The 26,951-nt window shown below is 40.8% G+C and overlaps 1 protein-coding gene across 5 annotated transcripts in view; it reads right to left on the bottom strand.

The window, feature by feature from the left end:
* The window catches only part of GRID2 (glutamate ionotropic receptor delta type subunit 2), a 679,862-nt gene extending 653,287 nt beyond the window's left edge, over positions 1-26,575 (bottom strand). For 4 of the 5 annotated variants that reach the window (XR_015803327.1, XM_088163983.1, XM_088163981.1 and 1 more), the window contains exon 1: positions 25,485-26,575. Coding sequence is in view for 4 of the 5 variants with exons in the window: in XM_088163983.1 (XP_088020109.1) it covers positions 25,485-25,572 (88 nt within the window). In the remaining variant the exon portion in view is untranslated. The remainder of the gene's footprint in view (positions 1-25,484) is intronic. The other variant, XM_014875285.2, reaches the window with a different exon arrangement.
* Between the last annotated feature and the right edge of the window lie 376 nt (positions 26,576-26,951).

Consider the following 26,951-nt stretch of genomic DNA (forward strand, 5'->3'; position numbering starts at 1 on the left):
CTATTAAACAGATTTTAGTGGTTTAGCAGCAAATACTTACTCTATTAATGCAATAAACTCTAACCTCCTCAGGAGTAGGATTATGAATTACCCAGTCCCTGATCTCATTAAGAAATTACTCTGTAAAAGTGTTAATGAAACAAAAGAGACACACCAGTTCTCTGATACGTGTTACAAAAGTCAGGCAGGCAGAGTTTGTCTAGATGAGGGTCAAATCCAAACAGGGCAAACTGATTTCCTCTGTGCAGTGTTCACTTAACCCAGTGATTGTAGAAGAGGAAATAGAAAGAAATTTGTTTTCATTATAGAATGAATCATCAAGCGAGAAACAAAAGAGGATTGAAAGTTAAGGTTTCTGCTAATTTATGTTTGAGTTTAAAAGATGCACAAAGGTCAAAGTTGCAGCATTCAAAAGGAGGGAATTTTGCCATACGGATGACAGCCACATAAACAAATTGATGGAATATAACAAAATTGTGCACCTCTAAGGTTTATCAGAGAAATTTCTTGTTAAGATGAAGCTAGAGACTGTGCCTTGTTCCTACAAACACTTTTACTAAAGACAACTTTATTCATTTTATTGTCCACTGACATGCAAGTCATTCCTAATTAAAGTAAAATTTAGAGTGCTAAAATAAGCTGAATGATATGTTTTAAAGCAGACGCTACAAGAGTACTCACTAGAAAGCATAAGATTCTCACTCTCAAAATGTGTAACTGATACAACTTCTGCAGATGCCCATATGGCTTCCAATTTTGACTTTCAAATCTATTGGTACTAATACTAGAAATATCTGCAGCTGTGTGCTTGTCCCAAGAGTCCCTCACCAACTCAGAGGACAAAACATGACCCAGTAAAACATCATTACCCTGTGTTTTGCAAACTGCCCTACAGCAACGTCCTGGGGCACTGCTGCTAGGCTTTGGAGACCAGCTAAAATGGATTTATTGTGGACCATTTATTATTACAAGAAAATCCTACCACACCAAGAGATGCTAGTGAAGGGGCTGTCACACACTGACAGAGTTGAATATATGAATCAATATGCATTAGTCTGGTTTGATATAAATCAATATGTCATGCAGGAAAGTTATATGCTTTATGCTCCCTAATCTATAGAAAGCCTTGTTTTAAGCAGCATCAAATAAATTTTATAATAGTGTTTGATTTCCTTAGCTATCAAGTGATTACCTGTAATTAGCCCTCCACCAGCTCTTCATTAACACAGAGAATTCTAAGCAGCAGTTTACTTTCGTGTTCCAATGGGAACAAAAAAAAGCCCTTTATAAAGAGAAAGGATGCTCAGCAAAATATTTAAGCTTTAATCACACTCGTTTCAAGTTTTCACACAGAGAAATACATGCAATACTATAAAAAACAATGCAAAATTGTACAAGTGCAACACTGCATTCATCTCTGGTTTGGAATCCTGTGAAAGCTTGAGCATGCACCTCTGGCCTTGAATGCTGCCCAAATTTAGCGACCCTGAAAGATCTTCTCCTTAACAGGACAAGCTGAAACACAGAATCCTGTAAGAAACTGCCACTCATGAGACAAAGAACACCAGCTCTTGGTATGACCTGCACTGCCTGCTGAGAATCCAGCTATAAATACGAGCTTGTTTGCCAACCCTTCAGGCTGGGAAGAGGCTGCCGGTGGCTGTGCCAGAGGGGCTCCCATTACCCAAACAGGCAGTGTCACCTCCTGTTGCTGGGAACTCCTGCTTCTTTCTGCAGCTTTGAAAGGGCAGCAATCAAGACCAGAGGGGCAAGTGTTTGTTACTCCTCAGTATTTATACAGTTCTTCCTTGCTGATTACAGGTTCTTGTTAATCCCAAGTGAGTGTGTGCGCAAGATGTGGTCTTTTCACTGAAGAACTCAGGAATCCAAGTCACAAATCCTTAAAAGTGGTGTGACAGCAACTGGGAGCACTGGGTGCCTTGTCCTCCTTAGACTAAGCAGCACTGGTGAGGTCCAGCACGCTTTTTAAGTGGCAGGGTACGGTTCAGGCACTTTCAAGGCTCTGAGAGATAGTTCCACCCACACTGTGGGATCACACTTTAGGAAGTGGTCATGTTTGTGGGCTAAGCAACCACTGTGACAATAGCAAATGTGACCACTGAAGCTTCATTTACAGCAGCCACTTACTGAAATTCACAGACTACGGTTTATCACTTCGGACATGCAAGAAGTTCTTACACAAACCTTGATCAGCCAAACTCTCAAAAAGCAATTTAAAGTTGTCTGTCTTGTTCCATACCATTTCCCCACACCTAACGCTTTCCTTTGCCAAGAATTTTAGCTTGCTGGGATTATTTAGTTTTCACTTTACATCAGCAAACGTGGCACAAAATGATAAACAGCTGCATTCTACTTTTCCAACTCTCAGATGGGGTGTATTTACCACCAGGAAACAAACAGCACTGTACAAAAACAAAGCAAATCACAGCCTTGCTGACTGAAAAAAATCAATGGCCGTCATACACGCTATGCTTTTTATACATAGTAAATTTAATTTCCAGTTTAATTCAGCAGAATCTGTTTGCTTTCTTCTCAACCAGTTCATCAATCCATGACATTTGCAATGCACTTCAATCTAGAGTCTGCAGTTTAAAGACAAAAGTAACATGATGCATATAAAGCACTTTTTAAAATCTAAACTTATACATAATTATAGAAAAGGTATTTAATTTGGTTTTGTGTTTAAATTTGTAATCACAGTAAATTCAATTTGCATGTCAGCAAATTGAAAATCTTTGAAGTTCTCTGAGAAGTGTTCTGCATAGGTATGCATGCCTCAGTCTCCTCCAAAATCAATACAGCTGAACATTAAGTTGGGAGACAAGGGAGATCATATTTCTTAAACTGATAAAAATTACACAGAAATGAACTGTTAAAAAGAGACAATCCACAGCCTGAGACACTCTGATAAAACTTAATATCTAAAAACAAATACAGAACGATCTGTATATTTCCTATGCTACAGTGACTTTTGTTTGTCTATCTGCGTAGGCAGAAGATCTTTATAAAGAACATCAGAAACAATGCAAAGATGCTGTTAGGAGATGCCTCAGGAGGTGGAATCTAGATTTTTTTCTCTTCCCCAGGATGGAGGTGTATTACTTTTTACTCAAAGACTAATACATGTACAATATATATATTTGCAGTTAAAATCTCAGCTGAACAGAAACAAAAACCCTGAAAATTTTGATAACTGAAAGCATAAATTCATTTTCTTTTAATTAACCCATGTTATTTTTATGTGAATAATGAAGGAATTTTTTTTCTTTTAGCACAAAGAATCAGCCCCAGCTTTCTCACTTAGCTCCTAGGCCATTAGATCAACACCAGCTTAATCAATAAGACACCAGTGGAAAAGGACTAACCTAACCAAGAATGTTCATCACCACCAAGTCAATTCAGCGAAGACCTTTCCTCTGTGGTTCCCCTGAATTTCCTGAGTTAGAAAAGAGATTGCTTAAGTTTCTGTTATTTTTTTAACAAGAAAGATGATACTATTATTTACATTTCAACTGACTTCTTATCACTTAAATTCACCAGAGCTGTCTTTACTTCCGTCTCTGCTAGACTGAGGGACTTGTCTAGCTGGTCATCCAAGTTGAATGAACACATATTCCTTCCCTACCTGCCAGTGGTACCACAAGGTTAATAGTTAAGAGTTTCAACTGGAAATAAGATGATAGGAAACACCAGTTTGTCAGATACTTGGGATGCTAATGGGACAGTGAGCTCTGAGGAGCAGCCAAGACAGGTGTCTTCATCTTAAAGCACTGTAACCATTTGGTGACTAATCTGGTAATGACTCACTGCATTTGTACATGTACATAGAAAGAGAAAGAGAGTTTGTAATTTGGCACCTGCTGTGTACACTGAAGCCATTTCTTTACAGAAGCATTCATGAAATATGCATGAGGAGTTTAACTTGATTTTCAAAAAGTTCAAATTTCACTGATTTTCTAGCAAGTTACCTCAAAGCTGTTGTCCTCAAAGGAACTAACTGAGCCAAGAAATGATTCTGAAGAAACCACAGACTTTCTTTAGCTTAAGAACACACTGAGATAACTTGCTCCTTCTGTCCATAGTTACAATTTACTGTAACAGCAAGAATCCTCCTTGAAAAACATCACAAGAGAGTGAAAAGGCAGCAGTACCCTGGCACCTGTGATTAAAAAGAATGTGGTGTTTTGCAGAGGGCTGTACATGGGAGGGAGAGAATAACCAGAGCCCTTATGGCTTTTCTTTGTTTCTGCTTCAGAAAAATCTTTGAAGGCCATTTTTTACTTGCCAGACAGTAAAAAAAGTTTTCCTGATAGAAAACAAAAAGGCACAAATTACTTAGGGCAGAAGTTTTTCAAACCAGCAGTTGGAAGTCGAGGGACCATGGAGTCTGAATTAGATGCTGTGAAAGCCTATTTTGCTCACATTTGACTGCAAGCAAGCCAGAAACTATCATAAGTAGCAAACACTGCTGCAGATAAGTACTAGAATTCAATTATATTCATATTTTGACAATACACAATGAATAAATGTATTACTTGTAATCATCATTTGTTTCCCACACCAATCTCATGTATAGTAAAACATACAAATCAAGAAAACAATTCTGCAAATTAAATTTCTCTTTTCTGTTTTTCATATCCTTAAATTCTTTTGCCTTTCACAGACATCAGATATCTGCACAGTGGTGTGGGGGATTAGGAAAACAGCAGAGTTGTTCTCTGCAGCATTTTAAGAGATGCTTCAGAGCACAACAGCTAGCACAAAAACAAATGTCCTACTGAAGACAAGTGTCTGCATCATAATCTGAAGTTTCCAACTCCTTAAGTGTTTTTCAATTGCTACAGATGTGCATGTTGATGGAAATATAGCACCTAATGAGTTTCCAGCTGCTTTGACTGGCCCATCAGCCCTGTTAATAGAATTGTGTTTCTTTCTCTTTTTCACATTGCTAATGCACTAATAGCTAAAATTTATCTTCCTCCAGCACAACCCTGACCAGCTAACCTAACAACTCACAATGTAACCCCAGAGCGCCTTGAAATGCTAAAATGTATAGGCTAGGACAACTCATTCCCTTCCTCTTCATAATTCAGGGAATGTACTTCTACATTGCAAAAAACACACCTTTTCCCCATTTAGAGCAAGGTCAATGGGCAAAGTTGACACAGTGGCTTGTGGGAAGTTTTGAGAACCGGTGTGGTTCAGAAACCAAATTACTTGCTCCCTACAGTTATTGCTTAAGTCTAGTTCCAGAATATCAGCAAAACATTCTAAAGTCAGTAGGGTACACAAAAGCAATAATCTTGACATACAGAAGGGCAAATTACCTACTGATTATTACCACCTACCTGCTAATATCACATATGTGTACCCACACATCTCTTCTAAAAATAAACTCTGCTTAACTGATAAACAGAGCTAATAGCTGAATGTCCCTTTTAATAGGCAGTTATGGATTTAAAGAACAATCAATGCACTGTACTTCTTCCCTCTTGTCTTAATTACTGTTCTGCATAGTTACAAATGATGAATAAAGAAGAGGAAAATTAGAAGGCAAATTAATTCCTTAATCTATTCAGAAAACACTGTAGGATTATACAAACATACACAGAATTACTCATAGAACAGCTATATATGCATACTGGATCAGAAGGAAAAATAATTGGTATGCAGGAAAAATAAATGTTAGTAACCAAAAGGAACAGCTTATCTTCTACAATAACAGCAGCCTCAACATTACCACTATAGATAGCAGATATCCATATAATCAATGTACTCAACTGTCAGGCTTATTTGAGGCATCCTTAGTAAACACCACAACATAAAATTAAATTTTAAAAAGTCTTAAAAATAAGTTTTTATTAAGCTATAAAAATAATCATTGTCCACCAATGTAATTTATTTGTCTTGGACTAAAATGAAATATTAAGTTTTGGGATTTGGGGTTTTCTATATTTAACATTTAACTTCCCTAATTTTTGATATTAGCCTGTTGATCAGTCATGGCTCTACAACAATGAAATTCTTCAAATTATTATTTTCAATCATTTGTTGAAATAGAAACTATAGTCCATTTCCAGTAATGGTGGAAGTAACTTGTCTCTCTGAATACTGTTGGGGGAACAAAATAGTAAAAGTATGTAGTTACATGTGGCTGCGTAAGTAAATATGTGTATGAACAGTCTAGGAAGAATTCCCACTGCCACACTAAAACATTTTATATATATGCTGTCATCGCCTTGTCAAGATCTGGCAATACCACCTTAGTTATATATTACAGATCTTATCATTCCAAGGGAACAGAACATTCTGAGTGTGCCTCAGAGTGACATGGAAAAGCTCAAGGCATGGGCTTTTGTTTGTTTGTTTTGAAGCTCCAGATTCTGCTTATCTGCTCAGGATGGCCCAGCTTTTCAATGTTCCCTTATAAATCCTAATAATTGCAAAATAATATTCTGAAGATAGTGACAGAGCCAGAAATCCTCGCTGTTGTTCACACAATGACTTGTCATGCCAGAATTAATGGAAATGGCAAAAAAACACAGGACTCTCCCAAGTGCAAGTGCTTTAACCACAGCATTATTCTTACATCTAAAGTACACGACTAATCTGACCTTGCTTGCTCAGATAATATTCCTAAAGCTGAAGTTCTACTGTGAGTGGACATTTCTTCCTATTAATATTTTAAATAGGATTTGACTAATCCAGCCAGCACAATAAACAATACAGATTTTCCTAAAATGTGAATTCATAACACTTAAGACAATTGCTGGGTAACTTTAAAAAAAATCCTGCTTTTACTCAGCTTGATCTGAAATGAAATACCATAAAAATATTCATTATTTTAAAAAGCCTTGCAGATGAAGACTCTTGAATGACATAAAAATAAGCTGTGAAATGCATTAACTTTTCAGAGCTTATTCAAACTTAATCCCTTTAAATATTTGAAGTATACAACGTTGCAAACCTGCCGACTTTACTGTGAAAATAAAGGAGTACGTACATGATATGCTTTATACTTGTACCTCTCAGCCACCTCTAAAAGGCAAACACAGATCCAATAGGAAAAGAAAGTTAAGGGGAGATTGCTGCCCTTGAGGGACACAACTGGAAACACTGACACATGCAGAATAGGACAGCAAGATGAGGAGAATGAATCCCAAATTATAGGAACTTCACACCAAAAAGCAGGGCAGTAGGACATCCTTCAGAACACAGCAGTGGATGTTTTCTGAATCACGGAAAAGGTGAAGCTGACCACGTGGTGGTACACAAGTAAGGATATGCAGAGAAAACACTCATCTTGAATGCAGATTGCCCAGTGGAACAATGCATAATATTTTCATCTCTGCTCAGGAAACACGGCTCACCTCTTTTTTTGATACCTATGTTCATTTTGAGCAGGGGGTGAGAAAACCACCTTTCAAAAGGTACTAAATTTCAAAGTACCCCTTTCAAAACATCACAATGCTCGCAGCAAGCTATTCTGTTAACTAAGCTGTTCTGTTCTGTTTGGTTAATATTTCCAATAGGAAAGTTGTTCTCAAAAATACTTTTGTGTTTCAAAACCTTGGTAAGAAGGAAAAAAGGTGTGAAATTAAAGAAGCTTTTAAAGCCCACCTGAAGAATAGACATCAGTTCAAAAACAGATAAGTACTTCTCTTCCCTAACACTTGCTTTGTCTTGTAGAATAAATGACGTTGGCCTGCTCTTTGGTGGATTTATAATGTTGCAGTATTGTATGTCAGAGGAAAAATAACAAATATCCTCAGGTAATTCAGGAAACCATCTACAATTTTCAGGTTTAGGTTTTCAAACTGGGTATTTCAGATTCTAATTGAAAGTAGTGCAGCAAATGCAAAACAGAGCAATTCCTCCAGATAACATGTTTACCTGTAATAGCAGATAAGAATATGTGAAAAAAGAAAACATTTGTTTCCTATTCATGAGGAGATGTATTTACAGTGCCATTTGAAACACTGTCATGAGTACCTTTACACAAGCTAGAGCTTGACTGCTTTCATAAGTACACATATATTTTTAACTTACACCCAAAGCCCCAGTTTCTGCCCATAACAGTAGCAATGCACATCAGCACTTTCCACCCTCCAGTAAAACTGAGCGAACTCTCCGGCTCCATCACTCACAATCATCTTGGAAGCATATCACAGAATAAGCTCATTGCTTGCATCCAAATTTTGCCTTCCTAAAATAGAATAGCTTGTTCTAGTCATTGATGCAAAAAATGTGTTTTTACAACCAACAGTTGTACAGGAAACTTCAAAGCTCTCAGCTGAAATGGTATCACTGTCATTGGCCACACAGATACAACACAGCACGGGGCAGAGCTCTACCTGAAGAGAGCAAACACAGCAGGCAAGGCAAGAAGTGTTCAGTAAGGGGATATCATTCTCCTCGTGGAAAAGAGAGGTTCAACAAGCCAAGGCAGTAACTGCAGAGTGCAACACCAGCTCATGAGGATCCTTGATGATCCCACTTTGATAGTTCATAGGTGTCAATCACTGTTTGAGTTCCTTCAGACCAGGAAAGAGTCCAAAACTGAATCCAACTTTCACAAATTTTAATCTTATTCTTTAAGTATAAAATTACTTTTTGTTCCCTCTCCTGTTAGCTATAATAAGAATAAAGCAGGTGTTGGCCTGAACAGACATCAGTGTAGTCCATCTTATTCTGTCTTTAGTAGCTGACAGCAATCGATGTTTCAGAAACACTGAAAATTAACTTGATTCTAAATAAGGTTTTGTCTCTTCAGACAAAAACACTTAAAGCAATACAAAAGATTCTAAGAGTAATAGGAATAATGTGTCAGTGGGATTCCCACCTATGTTTAAATCTGAATGTGAAGATTTCCCTAGTCAGCCTCCCCCAATTCACACATGCATGAACACTCCACACAAATTACTGAAAGGCTGCTTATGAGTATTGGCAACTACTAATGCCTTTGCATAAAAAAAGGCAAGGAAATAGCTGATGGAAGAGAGAAGGAAAGGATAAAAGGACAAGAAGGAATTGCATAAATATAGAAGATATGATCCAAAGTCCAATAAAGTCAATGGAATGATTCCTACTGATTTCAGAAGTCATGAGAGACAGAGTCTGAAAAGGCAGAAAACAGATTTTAGCCCCAATGGTGGACATGTTTTTCCTCCAAAAGTTCTTCAACAGAGGGCATGATGTTTTTATCTAAAAGAATCACCTGTAACAAGATAGTTATAGCCCATTTTGTTTTCTTTTAAATGGCTCTAGCAGCTCTTCCTAACATGTGATATGGGAAATATTGTCTTTTATTTCCCCCCATCTTATCTCCTAAAAAAGTTTCTATCTGCACAGACTCAGGTCTCTTAGACTGCGTTAGTGGTTGCACTATCACAGCCCTTGGGGATGTGAATTACGTGCTCTGTTTGAAAAAAGGGGCAAAAGTGAAAATCTTTTAAAATCTACTTAGCCCTCCGCCACGTTCCAGTTAGAGATGAGAAAAGGAACATGGCCAGCAGTCTTTATCCTCATGACTGTTCCAGTAGGAGTTATTACCAAGAAAATAATTAATACAGGATTAAAGCTCCACTTGAACCCAGCAACATGTTAAAAAAAACCTATGAGCTTCTCTATCTGCTCTTTGCTTTTGACTGCATATAAATGGAGCTCAATACAGACTATACAATAAACATGACCAAGTATAAGTTAGATAGTGTGTCCAGCCAAGTTAGCTCTTGGACCCCCAAACCAGTGCCATTTATATCATGTAACCAGCAGGAACCTAGACATCCTATTTTATAAGGAGTAGACTGATAAATAAGCAATTTAGCTAGGATTTTAGTATGTATTTTGGCTCCAAATATCGTGTTGTGCTAATAAATATAATCTGTCAGCACAGATGGGAAAAAAAAAGAAGTAACAGAAGCAGAAATATTTCCCAAATAGTTTCAGGCTAAAACTATTATTGAAGCTTTCCTTTTCCTTTCTGGTTACCTAGATGCAAGAGCATTGTCCTTGGGCATGAGACCAAGTAAATTAAGCTGACGGGAAATAAGACAGCAAGATTACAAAAACTTCACCATGAACTGCTTTTTACTAGGCACTTTTTACATACAGCACAATAAACTAGTCCATTATCTCAGGTACTCTCACCACAACATGGGTACGTAGTTATGCTATAGGAGGAACAGCACTAGGGAACACAATTTGCCATTTAGCTACAAATTTCAGAGACAACTCTTGCCTTAAAGCTGCTGCCTCAGGAACTCCTCCAGTTCCTCCCTAGTATTATGCCTGATCTCAACATAAATATGTTGCAGGCCAGTACACAAACACATTGAAATTTCATCTCAAAGGTACAGATCTCCATAAATACAGGTTTTTGCAACATAGGCACTGTGAAGATAAATGTCATTGCTGGTATCAAATTCAGTCTGGAGGGAATGGCCAAGACATGGTGAAGAGAGAACAACTGCTTGAAAGTACTTGCCAAGTGGCAGAGAACTTTCCTTTCTTGGCTTCCACCCTTGGCATTTCACGAGCACAAGAAACTGCTGGCATGCAGGTAAAGCTTTAACCATCCTCTGGAAATGGTTTCTGTGGCAGCAAACTAAGTGGAAGAATAGGATGGGACGGGATGAGATAATCTGGCTGGGAATGAGATAGGCAGGCAGCTGCACACACAAAACAGGACAGTCAGGGGTGGCCAGGAGTATATCCAAGATGTTTTGGTGAGAAGCTAAGGAGGAGAACCTTACACCTGCCCAGCTATGAGCTGGTTTAGCTGCCATGAGTGACTCCTCATTAAACTCTATCAGGATATTCCTGTGTGAACTCACTTTCAGTTTTGTGTCATTTAGACCCACAACACTTTTAGCCAGGCTATTCTGCCTTTTGCCAATCGCACTTTTTAAAAGACATTTGTTTATTTATAAATAGAGCTAGATTACCGAGAAGGATTTACAGTAAGGACTATGTTTCTGAGCACTTCTAAATCTTTATTTTAAATCTCACTAAACACCTCTCTGTACAGTTTTAAGAAAATGTCAATGTTTCTAAAACAAGAAGTAGACAACAAACATGCACCTTACACAGCACTCTAAACATGGAGGCAGGAATTAATGAAGATCTGCAACAAATCACCAACCACCTTGCCCCTTACTCTTTGGTGCTAGAACAAGTGTTTCCTTTCCTCGCTCCTGGTGAAATCAGTCTCATTCTTTGTCAAGATGCTGGGAATAAGAAGGATCAGTAAAAACATAGCTGCTAGAAATTGCTTTGAGTCCTTTCAAAAATAATGGATTTATGAGGTAGAGATTGACCTCCTTAACCCTATCATGAGTTGCTTCTTAATAAAGTTCAGTTCCTGCTCATATGTGCTTTGAATCTGTCAGTATTGAAACCGTTTCAAGAGGCAAGATAAACATTTACATACAAGGAGACAAGCAGTGAAAATTATGTGGGAATGCATCTGGCTTCATTCTCATGCAGGTCACCATGTCACAGACCCAGCAGAGATTACTCAGCACCCAGTCATGACAACCAGAGATCCCTTCAAAGGGCAGCTTTATCAACTGACAACTGTAGACTGGCCAATTCTATTTCATCTGCCCATTATTCACTGTAAATGTGTGAAAAATCCATCTGGTTTTATTTCTCTGTATGCACGAGATATGAAAGGAAACAAAAACTTGCCTAAGCAAAACCAAGAGCATGACAATAATACTGTTATGGTCAGAGCTCATTCTCACAGTTCAAGCAGACTCTGTTCACTCTGCCTCACACAGATGTTTGCTAACACAATAGAAGTGCCTCTCTCACATCAGATAAACCAAAATACTGCTCAGTGATAGTACAAGACAACATAGTTGCTTGAATTGAGTAACAGACAGACAAGAAATCTTTCCTTCATCCTGGATTTACAGTTACTTGTCTCAAACAAGTGATTTTATAGGTAACCAGTCTGTCTACATGAAAAACAAGGAAAGCAGTGAGAGTTTCTGAGGGGCATTTTGGAAGAGGTGAAGATCGTTACACCCAAAATAACAAGACCTGACTCCTCGAACACAAAATCAGTATCAGTTGTACTTCTAGCACGGGAAAAAAATAATACAAAATAATAATGCAGGGTAGAACTGGTTTATAACTGAGAAGAATTTGACTTAGCCTGCCTTTGCCAAATGGACCACATGCCCATTTTACTATGGACATACACACACTACCCATACCTCAGCAAGAAATGCTGATGAAGATTATTTCAGCTAAAAGCATATGAGAGATGATCAATTTATGTGCAGAACAAGCTAAGAATATTACTTATAGTCTATGCAAGACTCTGAATAAAACAAAACTCAGTAAATCCTTTTTAAAAGGGGGTAGAGAAAGACACAAAAAAAGCTTTTCTTCATTTTCCCTTTTCTTCTCAAATGGAAAGTTTATAAAATGCATCTTTTAATACGGATCTCCACAATCTTTCCTAAACTAGACAATCCAACGGCTATGTGTAGTCCATCACTACTGGATTTCTCTTCGTACTCCCTTCTTTAAATATTGTGCAAGATTTGGCAGTTTGCTAACCTGAGTAAAGTAGCTTTATTACTGAATCAAAAAGCATTTCCTAACAGATACCAGTAAGTTACACCAGCTTTTGGAATAGGTTCAAAACTGTTCAGACTCTCTTCTGACTACAAGCTGAATTACTTCTGCATATTCAGCTGAGAGAAGTCCAGGGATGGAGATGTTCTGGTACCAAGAACATTTCCAGCCCCAGATCGCACTCTTCAGTGCAGACCAACTTTCAGTTCTTAGCCTTTTGCAAACAGGCTAAGTGTTCAGGTGGTGTTGAAAACCCTCACAGGAACACTGAACAAAGAGCTGCATCCCAGTCCACAAAAGTTACATTATAAGGAATGAAGGTTTTTACATATCCATGGGGACCACACTCCCTTGTTATTTTACCATGCAAACTGTATTTGTAGTTACCACTGAATTTTTGCTGTGATGTGAATGAGAAGTGGTTGTAAATAAATAGGATTCCGCTTCAAAACTGAGGACCAAGCTGGAAACAGTTAGAAACAGGCACCATTCTAGTTCATACACAACAAATATTTACTCCCTAATGTGAGCTGAGAGCATGACCCAAAATTTCGAGTAGTTAGTGGTCCCCACAAAGAGTTTGCAACTTCCTGAACTAAAATACTAATTTAGAGTTAGACTTTTCTTCATGCCATGACTCCTCTGCTCTTTCTGGCAATTATAGAGATTTTAAAATATTACTAATTCTCACTAGCAGATGGTAGTAGCACTTTGTCAGAGCATTATTACATTTAAGTTAACACTTCAGAATTTTAATGCAACGGCTCCAAGACTTACTTCTCAAACCCCTCCATAAAAGGGCCATTTCAAAGCTTACATCTACAACTGCTGCCATCCACTGGTTTCCATCCAATTTAAGAAGTGGCCTTTGAAATAGCAGTATTAAAAAAATGATAAAATACTTTCAAATCCAAAATGGTCAGGGGGAATTTGTGAAATGAACCACAAGAAACCTCTGTTGTATTACTAAAGCTATGCCAACACCAAAATATATCTCCATGGCCCCTACTCCTGAACCTCTTTCAAAAAACCCAAATGCGGGTTATTTCTGAGGAGCAGACGTTTGTTTACTCATTGCAGATGCCTGGAGGTGAGAGCAAAAGAAGTTGGCACACGCTTGTTCTGAAGGGAAGATTAGTCAGAATGAAGGGATGAGGGTGCCGGGGATGTTTCCAACAGCTTCCAAAGCTCCAACACCAGCAATTTCAATATTCTATTTGTTACTCCAAGTTAGTGACACAAAATGATGCAAAGACCTTCTTTATAGAAAGTTAGCCCCCCTCTCCCTTTCATGTTCTCTATGGAAGTCTGTAAACCTAGTATTTTCTGAAAACACTCATACTCCTTACTTGACACAACACAAAGAGCCAATTAATTCTAGCCTCAGGGACATTTGGCAGTCTTACAAAAAATGGGGGGAAAAATGCATCCCTTTAAAAAAATGCTTAAAAAAAAAGCTCCAACCCCACAGTACTTTAATGAACAGACTTTTTTTTTTTTTTTAATATGACTAAATCCTGAGAAGATGATTTTCAGCAATAGCAGTTTCCAAATGGCATCATTATCTACCTTCCCCAGAGGAAGTATTTACCTCATCTTTCCATACATCATTCCCTGTTATCAGAGATCATTGGTCTCAAACAAAAAAATATTCTAAAAAATTATTATCCCAATTCTTAATGTATCTTATTTGTAGGAAACAGAAGCCATTGGCTGTGCCTTTGCTGCCTTGAATGGGGGTTGGACAAGGACGATGCTGACAGAAAACCAGACCAAATGAGGACATATGCCATGAGATGAGTGTGAAAGGAGATCCACTCACCACTCTGGAGCTTCACTGAAGAAAGGTGTAACTTTTATAGCAAGCTATGCAGCTATCTGAGATGAGGAGAAAACTAGCACTCGCCCCCTCATTCCATGAAAGTCATGGCAGGCTTTGCATCCAGAAGCAGGCTGCATTATTTACCCTTTCCTTCCTTCCTAAATTAGGTCAAAAGTCAATGGAGCAGAAGCTGTGGCTGTGAGCATCCCTTCCTCCTACTCAGCAGCCACAGAAGCTGAGTTTAAAAGGAGGCATGGTACAGAGCAGCCTATGAAATAAAATGTTATGATACTGCCAAGGCACAGGAAGGTGCAATACATTCAGAGTTACCCTGGGAGGAGGGGAGGGGAAGATGACACTTCAGTACTCATGGTTTGCATCTGTGTACAACAGTATTAAACAGTGCAAAGGTAAAATGGATCTCACTTTTCTGCCAAGTAACCAGGTACAATTATTGGCTGAAAAAAACACAAAAAAACCTAAGATCGACCACACAAATCAAATGCTTTATGGTAAACTATAGAGGCTAGACAGGAAGAAACAATCCCATTTTCTAATCTGTAATTTAGTTTCTTTAAAATTTAATATTATCTTCAAGCTATATTGTTCTCAAAGCACCATTTGCATTATATTTGTAAGCTTTTCAGTAACACTTGTGTCATTCCAAGTCTCTTGCTCCTCTGGATTTCCCAACTTTCTTCATATGCTTAGACATACACCTCCCCTACAAGGCCTGTCCCAAATATAAAGCCCAGTCTTCAAACCATGTAACATTTCCTGCTGTCCCCTGAATGTATTCTGCATTGCCCATCATTCATGTTAACCCCTCCAAATGTTTCCTGCACCCCTCCACCATCCAACTCCCACCACAGCTAAGCATAACCCTCCCAGTCGCTTTCCAAAGCTCTCACATAGAAGGCACCACCATAACATTCCCCATAGCAGTCCTGCTCTCAGAAAAAAACATATTTTGTTTTCATGCCCGCTGCCTTCAGCCATTTTATTTAACACACACCCTATACTTTTTGCAACGTTGGCAAATATGGGAGAACTTTTTCAAGTAAATGAGCATTTCTCATGTATCTCCAGGATGCAATCCAATTCCAGAACAGGAGAGCTACTTTGAGGAGCTGGAAAATAATTTCTCTGGATTGTTTCAACAATATTTCCATAGCAATACAAAAACTTCACAAGGCTACCAAAGGAGGCTGCGGATACTTTCGGAATCGCTGACTATATTTAAATATTTCTTCTAAACAAAGTAGGGAATCTTGCAATATATATTGTTCCCCTTTCCAAAAAACAGTTGTTTTCTTCCTATCTAGCTTCCAAAACTCTACCATGAAATATTTGTCTAGTGAGGCAGAGATTGAGAGTGGACATGTGCATAATTGTGCATTATTTCCTCGACTAGGTAAATGCAGAGGGTAACATGGTGGCAGCTGATGAGGTAATAATTGCTTCCATTTGGCCAATTAAACCAATGTTACTGGCAGTAACATACTGTAGGTAATAATTGTAAACACATTGCTGCCCTTCATTTCTTGTCAGTTCTTTCAACTCACAGCCTCAGATCAGGAACTTTTGATGTCAGCCACGCAGCATCTGCCCTGACAGGACATCCCTGTAGACATTTCTACCTGCTTTCACCCCTTTGTACCCAAAGTGATCATTCACAAACACGAATGAGAGAACCTGCCTCTCAAAAGACACACGAGTCTCCAGGTGTATAAACTGAGTCACACAGAGATCCAAGCCCTCTTTTGCACTTTCAGCTTCAAATCTCCTGACAGCCAACCTTTTCTTCCATTTTTGTACAGCTTCCAGCACAGTGGGGTGCCATTTCATGACTTCTATACACGTTTTGGCTTCCCGCCTGCAAGCAAAAAGCCTCCCAAATCTTCATGTGGTTATTTAGGGTGGAAATGAATGCCATCCCGAATTAAAGAAAATCCAGTCAAACATTCAGTAAGAATAGTCCTTCTGATTACTGAAAAAGTGTGTATTTATATGTTGTATATGTATACATTAATACATACTCCAGTGCTTGCTATCAACCTGTAGCATCAAGCTAGAATAGCTCCAGAATAGTAAATTTGTAAATATATTTCTAGCAAATAGCTCAGTGGATATACTCAGTACTGCTTCAGTCTATTTATTCATAAAGAGGAGAGCTGAAGGAAGGCTACCTTTAAGAAATATAACCAACTTTTCAAAGTGTATTTGTCTCAAAAGAGGCCAAATAAGTGGAATTCCAGATAAATTTCCAGAGATAAAACCAGTTTTACCCAAAATAGATATTTGTGGTTAACGTTTTACTTCCTGGACATTAAAAACAGATATTTAAGTGCACAGAACACAGTGACCATCACAACTTCTTGCAATGAGCCTGGAATATGAGAGAGAAAGGAGGTAATAGAAACAGTGAAAGGGAGAAATTAATGTATTTTAATATGACCTAAAATAGCTATCACTTTCACTTGCATTTAACACACAGTTCATACTGTACACTGGCCACACACTGCCACTACTCTACAGTGGCTCCAGTGTGTAAGAACTGTGTCTTTTCTACTGTCTTGTTCCCTGTGATAACCCTCTAGTACATTAAATGATCCTTAAATGTTTCTCAAATGTTTAAGTTGAACACTACAAAGACGTTAAGAAGGCAAAGGATAAACAAAAATAAACATTCTTGCTTAACAAGGTTTGACCTGGAGATACCTCCACTGTTGTGCTTTCAGCCCAGCCAGACAAGTTTTCATACTGACTGTAATCAGTGAGGTAACTCTGCAGTAGTGTCTTGGCACCTGAGGAATACAATGGCATCTTCAAAATATCCCAAAGGCTCAGGAGCCTCAGTTTGACTGAAATGAATTCCTGCATGCTTTAAAACCAAAGCAAGTCTCTCATCAGGTTTGAGTCCCAAGCACAGGTCTGGAGTTGTCATCCCAAGGCAGGGAAACCTGCGACATGCAGAGTTTCGTTTCACTATTTAAAAATGGGTTTGAAAAATTGATATATCTGTGTACATTAAAATTAGGCACAGCAAATCCAGACCTGGAATTCAGGTCTGCTGTTCTGCCATCCCCTGCTCTCTCCAAAGCTCCTTTGCACAGCACTGGAGTGGTGCTATTTGATTTTGATTTATCACAAGTGAATTATTATAATGAAATCACCAACTCGATTTAAGCCTCTGAGAAAGATATGGTTGGACTAACAAAAAATTATTCTGCAAAACAAGCAATTATTGTTAGGTTCACTGGATATTGGCCTTAGCAAACCAACTGATTACAGAAAGTTAATGTTTTAAAAAGCAATGAAAAAATAAGGTATTAAATCCTTTAAATCTGCATGAAAGGCTCCAAGAGGAATTTTACAGTTATTTTCACTGCATATTTTATTAGATATGTGATATTTTATTCATGGGTAAAGCAAATATAACAATTAGGAATAATTAGCATTTCAGCACAAAGTGTTATCTAATACATTAAAATACACATATAACTCCTAATTTAAATTCTGTATCCTCACATTTTTCCCCTTTCTGGTTCAAGACTTTTCCATTGAGCATAGCATTTACAGAGGCATTATACAGCTTCCAAAGAGACAGAAACAGACAGAACTAGTGGCTTTTGCCTTTGATATCTTATTTTCTTCTCCTCCTTGCATTTTTACTCATTTTCTTTTTCAATTTCCTCTTGAGTATAGAGCTTGTCACATAAACCCAGCACAACTTTCAAGAAACTCTCTCCCTTTCATCTTTTCTTTTCTACTCTACTCCCCATCATTCCACAACTAATATGTATAATGGAAATCTACTTAAAATCTAACCCTGCTCTTACAACTCCATCAGATTACAGTTGACTAAAACTAGAGTAATTGTCTCTGTTCCACCTCTTCCACCATAACTTTAATGCTACACAGAAATGCTGTAGTTACTGTATTATCCTTTCTCGTTAAGTGTCACTTTTTATGAGGGCTTTTCTTTTTTTTATTTAATGCAGCATTTACAGCTCTCAGAATACCCTTTCCTTGAGCTTTTGTGGTGAGCTCCAGACCAAAGCAGGAAGAAGTCTCTCCAGCTGAAGTGCACTCCGCAGTACAATACAGAACACAAAATACCTCCTTTTCTGAATTAAGTGTATTATCACTGAAAGTAGGACATAAATCCTGAAACTTAAAAAATTACAGCAGTGCACAACATCAAATGTGCTCCCTCGCCAGGTTTCAGAACTGTCATCCAAACACCAGCACATTTCATTTACTAACCTTCAATTTCAGCCTGTGTCCTCCCTGTTAGAGAGATCACTTATGACTCTCCAAGTCACATAAGCCTTTATTAATTATAGTGGTTGCAGACACAGGAGAATCTTTCCCTTACTCCATCAGCTCTCACAACTGCTTGGCCAACAATAACCAGAAACCAAAGCCTGATGCTTGTATAAAAGAATAGCAGAGGAAACTGCCCTAATGGTGCGCCTGGGAAATTCAGAAAGACACATCAAGAAAGACACCTTTTCCTCACTCACTCCTCCTCTAAATGCTTCCATTTCAGTCTAGATGTTTAAATTACTATGACAAGAATACACAATTATATTCTGCCACTGTAGTGGGTGACAACAGCACTTCCTCTTCTCCCCATGCTGCTCCAAATGCACAAGAGAGCTAAAAGCTGAGCCCAGAAGGCTTTGCCCAGGCCTTCGTTACCTGGTGTTGAGTATGGATTAACCAGCACTCCACAAACTTATCCAACATGCATTTAGCACACATCCCGTGCCACCTGTCACACTGCACCCCTCAGTACTGCACTTTTTCCAACACACTCTGCTAGCCAGGATGGGCCAGGAAGCCATGGTCAGCACTACTCTGACAAAGGACAACGCAGCTCATTTTGGTAACTACTGCAAGTGGCATAACAGCCACTACTTCCTCATGGACATAATACATGGAGCAGGAAGATAAAATAACACCACAGAAGGAGAGAAAGTGCATCTGTGTGCAGGAAGCCAGCACAAGCCGAGGGTCCAAAACACCTCAAAGAAACATGAGCTGTCATGAGCAGCTCCCAGCCACTGTCAGGGTGCCAGCAACCTGCCTGTTGTGCTTAACTCTTGGGCTGTGGCAGTCACACTTGTCTCTTGGCACTTCCAGGTAGCACAGGCTGTGTCTGGGGCTCTTGTAGATGGGTGTGAGCACGAGCAAAGCCATGAACTGGACTGCAAGGTCTATAGGATGCACAGGTGTGGTGGAGCTGTCCAAGTTTTAACACACAAGCCAAGCTTGAATCGGAAATCAAGGTTTTCTTCAAAATTTCACCAGCTTAGATAATAACTGACTTCTGGAACTCAAATCTAACTGAAAAAAAGGAAAAAAAAATGACAACTGAATTTGCAGATGCAGAAAGGTATCTGAATTTTCTTCACTTCCAATGTATCGCCTGAAATCAATCTTTGGCAAGTACCATCATGTATCATAACAGATGAGCAAAACATTTTTTCAAAGTTTGATCGTTTTCTTGTAATTGCTCAAAATACTAGAATACTATTTCCTTTTCTTATTGGTCACTTTTAAGTCCAAACATCAATGGTAATTATCTGTGCCTAGTAAGTTTTTAAACACTGAAGATATAAACGAAAATATGTTTGGAGAGTGTGCAGATGGAAAGAGTGTTACCATTTTCTCATATATAACCCAGGTAATTAAGAAAATTAATTAGAAACTGATAGCCAAACAGAACTACTCTTTCACATAAACTGTTTTTAAAACCATTTTTTACTGTGCACAAAAAAAAAGAAATTCAAGTAGTGGAGTAGCAGTAATAAAGAGTGAAAATACAAACGTCAACTCAAAAGCCTCCAATAAATTCCAGCCAAAACCAGGCTGTCATGGCAGATTATAGATAGCTATATATCAAATGGAAGAAAATGATGTAAGTTCAAGTCTATGTCTAGGGAGTAACCTAATGGCTTACAGAAGTCATCTCTTGCCAATACCACTTGCTTTACAGGGCCAGGGAGTGGAAGAGAACCATACTTAATGCCTTTGTTCATTAAGTTAAATGAACCTTAGTTGGTAGGTTTATGTAGTCACAGTCTTGAAAGATTTTTCTCCAGTGTGTTTTTTCAAAGATGGCATTGTGAGAATAAAGGCTCAGTGCATCCATAAGTAGTCATGTGAAAGCACAGAGCAGCAGCAGTGATTGCCATGTCAGACATTTGTTAGGGCACCACTTGAAAACGGATGGTTGATTTTTTTTTACTCTGCCTTTATCAAGGACAAAGAACCTGGCATAACACTAAGAGTTATTTAAGAACATGAAAAGGAGCTGCCTGCTGCGGTCAGCAATCCACAGGCTCAGTTTAAAATCTTCTGAAGTCAACTAAGCAACTCACCTGGATTATGGCAGACTCTGGATCAGGCCCAGATGATGACTAAGAAACCCTCCAGAAAGCAGTGACACCTAATGGCAAACATGCCTTTGGATGATGGCAAGCCCTGATCTATGGCATGCAAAGCTGTCCTTCTTTAGCTACACATCACAGGGACTGAAGTGCTGCCACAAACCCAAGCACCTGGGAAAGTGTTTCAGGAATAACACACACAGAAGCAGAGAGTTTGTTATGCAGGCCAAGCATTTAAGTAGAACAGAGTCACTAATAGAGCCTCCTGGCTGCTCAGCCCCAGCACACTGGGTTCCAGGTCCTCACTCATAGGTGTGATTAAAATGAGCAAGTAACCTTCTCACATCCCAGAGCAGGGACAACAGGGGCCTGAGTGCTCCCCTGCGGACACCACAGGCACACACATTTATCTGCTTTTAATAAATCTGCTTTGCTTGCTTGTCCTGTGCTTTATAAATGTATGTGAGAGTACTGTAATGAACAGTTAGTGGCATACACTACGTACCTCCTAATGAGGCTTCACCAATAGCACAGCAAATTAAATTCCTATTACCAATTCACAACACAACCCAAGCTGCACTGTAGCACATCAGCTTACAAAAAGAAACGTGGAGAGGCATACCACCAAGCAACAAGAAAAAAATTACATTCTAGTCACCACCAGTATCAAGATAAGAAACAAGCAAGAGATCCCATGTTGGAATTGCCTTGATATGATTAACCATGGTACAAAAGAGCTTAAAGGTGCGAGCCAAAACTCAGGACCCAGCAATGCTGGGAACTTGCCCAACACAAGGAATGCAGCAGTCCTGGCCTACAAAGTCTAAAAGCTGAGGTAAGGGCAGAATTTATTTTCTCTCTCAGGAAGAAAAGAATGGTATCTATAAAAATATTAAAAACAGATATTTAATCATATGTAGAAGCATATATAATACATAACTATATCTCATATATATTTATGAAATTTCCACTAAAAATAAAAAAGCCAAGGGCAGTACACAGCTGACTGTGTATGACTGAAGTTACTGATAAACAAAAACCAACTTGATGTAATCAGGAAGGCTGAAGTAAATTAATTAGCCTTCAAAAATACTGTAGACTATTTTTTTCAGCAAAACTTTTGTGCCAAACTCTGTGCCTGCTGCCCTGGGTGATTTTGCAGCACCTAATACACATATATCTGCCTATATGTTTCTATAGGCACAATAGGAAAACTGTAAGCATGTAGAGATGTATTACTATGTACACATCAAGGGAAAATAATGAGCACAAAGTACAAAATATAAAAGCACGAGGCTATCAGCAGCAGAAGATACAAAGCATACACAAATTGTGCAGCTGACAAGGAACGCCATCTAATCCCTACTTAATTAAAACACTGTTCTAAACTCCTGTTTAGGGAGTGAGGAGTGTGGGACGACTGATGTATGAAGGAAATATCAGGCAGCGTGGCTAATCTCAAAGACTTGGGAGCTTTCGAGCTACATAAATCAGAGCGACTTTTTGAATAGCCTCATAAAACACAGAATCATTACTATTCCACTCATGACTTTCAGATTCTTCCTACAGCATACAGATCATTAGGAAACTTCTAAGCAATCAAGTAATGTGGGACTGATGAAATTACTCAATCAATGCATGGGCTGAGAGAAGCAGCATAATACAGGATTGCACAGCTTTGACATGGTAACCCTGCCCCTTTCTTTTTTATATAAGGGTAAGGAAAATTATAGTGGAGTCGATTCATTTCACCATTTTCACAAGAGTGCTTAATGTAGTCTTTCTGAACTGCCAGTTCCTATTTATAATAGCAGGGCAGAAGAAACGTACAGACTATAAGCAGCTCTACCGATGTTTAAAATATGATACAGGAAAACCTTTCTTTTTAAATGTGCACATTTACATATACCCAGACCTTCTCTAGAGATCAAAAGCAGAATCTGTACACAGAAGACAGGAATATAAAAAGGCATTATCATAGATAGATACCAGTCACTGTATCCCTCCCACTGACATCACCAAGTCATTAATGTCTACTCACTAAATTGTAACATTTTTTGGCATTGTCTAAGAGATGACTGATAAAATACTTTTGAGACAGAAAGCATCCATTTACAGGAAACACAAAACGTAGGCAAGCAGGAGAGTTTGTGCATTATACTGAAAAAAGTACCTACTGTTAGGAAAAGGGTATGTACAGGTAATGTGTTATTTCTTATGACCATCTGTCCCTCTCAAACATGGGAAAATATTTTCCACTCGAATATCTTTGCACTGTAGAGCGAAAAAAAGGTAAGACATTTATTCTGTCTGTTGCCTAAGGCATCAGTACTACCTCTGGTAGTATTTCTTTTCCCCTGAACTGAGCATTTTGGTTTTTTCTTTGGCTTTGTAGTTCTTGAGTAGTTAATTTGGCTTTTTGGCTTTGGCTTTTGACTTCTTCTGTAGTTAATTTCTTCATAGAGTACCCCGATACTGCTTTTGCTCACTCATTTAAATAAATACAGTTTATTACTTACATCTAAATATTTTATACATAAATTTATTTAATAAAAGTGGAAGAAAGCAAAGGGGGGTCAGAAGACCAGGTCACAAAACACAGTGGATTTACTTGGGGCCAAAGTTTCATCTGTGAGATAAACAAGTTGGAATATTTAGCTGTGTACTCATTTACTATTAAAACAGTTGTGATTACAGGTAATTTATTTTCAGAGTATTTATTTTAGTAGATTTGAAGCTCTATCTAAGTTATATAGTTTGCCATTTTCATGGCAGCATAAACCACTCTATAAAAAGAGCTAATCCCCTTACAGTCGACTGTATTAATTGTCTCTCAAGACAAATTGTGAGAGAAGCAACTGCTTTGGTTCTGCTAGTTTGGGTTGGGTTGTTTTGCTTTCAATGAGGTACAGTACACAGTACACTGTGTTGATGTATCTAATCACTAAAAGCATTATTTAAAAAAAAACAAAAAACCAAAAAACAAAGAAGAGTTAAAATGTGTTGCATTTATCATATAAAATAAGTAAACCAAACCAATTTTCATTAACACGAGAGGAGAAAAGCTGTCGTCTCCCTTGATAGAAGTGCAAAGGCACACATCTTGCCCAGCAGCGCTGCTTTAGCCAGGAGGATGGGCGACAGTGGATTGCAAAGAAACTCCTCATATGCTACACAGTCAAAATTTCCCCCCAAATCCTAGGACCTGATCGTTTGCTACAAGCTCTTAAGAAAGAAACCCTAAGACGTAACTGTCTCCTAGCGTCGCTTTAACAGTCTGCAACTGGATAGAATTTTAAAAGTCCTTCTCCCTTTAAAAGGAGGGCACAGAGCGCTACCTCCCCTGTGCAATATTTGCTGCTCCAGTCGCACACAGCCAAAAGGACTGACCCCTATAAAGTTGCGGTACCTAAGGGGAGCGGTGGCTTCAGGGCTCGGGCACAGCGACACGAAGGGCTGGCGCACCGCTGCCCCAATATCGGTCCCGCAGGAAAGCTCCTGACGGCCGGGCTTTCCAAACGCTCTCCCCGTTTCCCCTCTCACAGAAACCCGCTACGGATCCCCACGACAAGCACCGGCAGACATGTTTATAGAGCCAACCCCGGGGAGAGCAGCAGCTGCCCCGCAGCCGGGGCCGGCACCGCCCCAGGAACCTCCCCAAATCCCCGGCGGGACCCTGCCCCGAAATGCACCTTCCCCGGGGCAGCGCGACGCCGGCCGCCCGCCCCCGCTCCGCCTGCGTGCGGTGCCTGCAGATGGGCGAGCGGCCGCGGGGGAAGCGCCCTCCTCTCCTCTCCTCGTCTCCCCATCGCCGCTCCTCTCGCTCCCCGCGCATCCCCGGCCGGCGCAGGGGGGCCGCCCGCTCTCGCCAGCCGCGGGAACCGAGCGCCGCTCGCCTCGGCGCTTCCCAGGGATGCGCCCGCCGAGAGGGAGGGCTGCCGTGTCAGAGATGGCTCGGGATAACGGGTAGCCCCGTGCACCGGCATCACCCGAGCTGCCCCCTGCCCCCGGGCGGAGGGGAGGCCGCTGCTTTCCCTTCCCATCCCTTCCCGGGAGCCGCGGCTCCGGGAGGTGCGGCCGGGAAGGGGGTGCCGGACGGCCCGGCCGGAGCCCCCCGCCCCCGCGGCAGGGGAAGCGCTCACGTTGCCAAACCACCTGTTCCGCCGCGGGAGAGGCAGGCGGGGTGGGGGGTGCGAAGGAAGGAAAAGTCTGGGGGGGTGGGGGCTCTGCGTGGCTGTCGCCGTGGGGTGAGGAACGCGGGGAGGCATGGGGTGTCCCCCGGCCGAGGGCGAGCCGGGGCAGGCGGAAGGCAGGCTGGAACTGAGGGGCGGCGGAGAGGCACCGGGGAAGTGCCCGAGCCCTGGGCCCCCCCATCATCAGCCTCATCAAAACCTCAAGGTCTAAAGCACGCACATACCCCGCCGCCAAGAAACCTTTACACAGCGCGGTAGGGGAAAAAGAGGACGCCTGAGGTCCTGGTGGAAAGCAATTGTAAGAGGAGACTAAACAACCCAAAAAAGCCAAGCGAGCAAGCGATAAAAGAGAGTGGGGGCTGCGGGGGGAGGGGGAAAGCTTTCCAAGAGAGGGAAGGTTGCAAAGGAGAGCTGGAAAAGTGTCCAGCAGCACCAGCAGGCGCAGCACCCCCTTACCGATATGAATGATTGAATCTGCAATCGCCGCTTTCCAGGTTCGAGTCCAACAGACGGACACGACCAGGATGAGGGAGAAAACTTCCATCTCCTCCGGAGGTCCAGGCTTTATAAGAACAGATCTCTTCGCCAAACGGAGCTGCCGGGGAGGACAGCGCAGCGCAGGAAGCCCAAGAGTTTGAGGTGCAGCCGGAGGAGCGTGCAAATCCCGATGGCTGGCGCAGAGCCGCGGCTGGTCAGGGAGCGAGCCCGGGGCTCCGAGCGCTTCTCTCCTCGGCCAAACCCCGCGTCACTTCGCGGGGCTCCTGGGCAGCACCAGAATTGCTGGGAGCGCCGGCAGCAAATCCATCCAGCCCGGGCGCCGCCGCGGGCAGCAGACGCCTCTGCTGGTCAGACAGTCCCCATCCTTCCGCCGGGTCCAGGGATCCGCTCGGTCCCGCTGCTGCACAGCAACTTCCAGCCCACACCACGCACACGCTCGCACACACAGACACACGCTCGCACACACGAGCAGACACGCACACACGAGCAGACACGCACAAACCCTCTTGGCCAGAGAAGCCCCAGGAGCCCGCAGCAAATAGCTCGCCTTCAGCGAGGTGGGAGGAGCGGGCGACCGAGGGAGCAGGCGATCCCGCTCCCAGCAGCCAGATTCCTGCAGGAAAAGCCCCCCCCGAGGCCAAAAAACAAAGTGAACTTCAAGGTAATGCAGATAGTAATGCAGAGATTTCCCCCCACCCTTCGCTTAGAAGAATCGCTTCCCACAACTGGAGGAAAAAAAAAATAAATCTGCCAATGGAGCCCAGCGTGCTGTCTCTGTCGCGCAAGGTGGTGGTTGGACAGGGCAGAAGCGAGAGGAGGAGTACCCGGAGCGAGGCAGAGGAAAGCAGATGATGATGGTCTGCAGGTTGCTTTTGGAGCTTGCTTTGCTGGTGGGATGCAGAGAGAGCTGGCAGCTCCAGCACCAGCCAGCACGTTGCCTAGAAATGGATCACCTAGGAGAAGGAGAGAGAGCGAGAGATAAGTGCTATCAGCCAGAGAGGGAGAAACAGAGAGAGCGAGCGAGCGAGAGCGCTTCTCTCTAATAACCACCTCCTCCCCCTATCTGCAATACAAGGGAGAAACAATATAGAGCCCTCGTCTCCCTTGAAATCTTCAACTGGGACTAAGGAACAGACATAGACAAGAGTGCACACAGCCTAAAAATACATTGGGGGAGGGGGAAGAGAAAATCTTTTTGAAGTGTTATGCTCAGTTTAAAATTAAAAAGAACCCAACCCACCCCATTTATTTAACCTTGTAACTCCACTGTGGGCATCAAGTTCAAAGCTAGACGGGCACTTCTGCTTCTCAGTCTTTGACAACTGAGTCAGGGACGTTACTGGAAGTGGAAAAAGAAAAAAAAAATCAGGGACACCTGGCCTCTAGGGGAAAATGAAGACCTAAAAATCTATTAATATTACTTTA

This window comes from Sturnus vulgaris, chromosome 4 (assembly GCF_052056855.1).
Source record: "Sturnus vulgaris isolate bStuVul1 chromosome 4, bStuVul1.hap1, whole genome shotgun sequence".
Classification (NCBI taxonomy): domain Eukaryota; kingdom Metazoa; phylum Chordata; class Aves; order Passeriformes; family Sturnidae; genus Sturnus; species Sturnus vulgaris.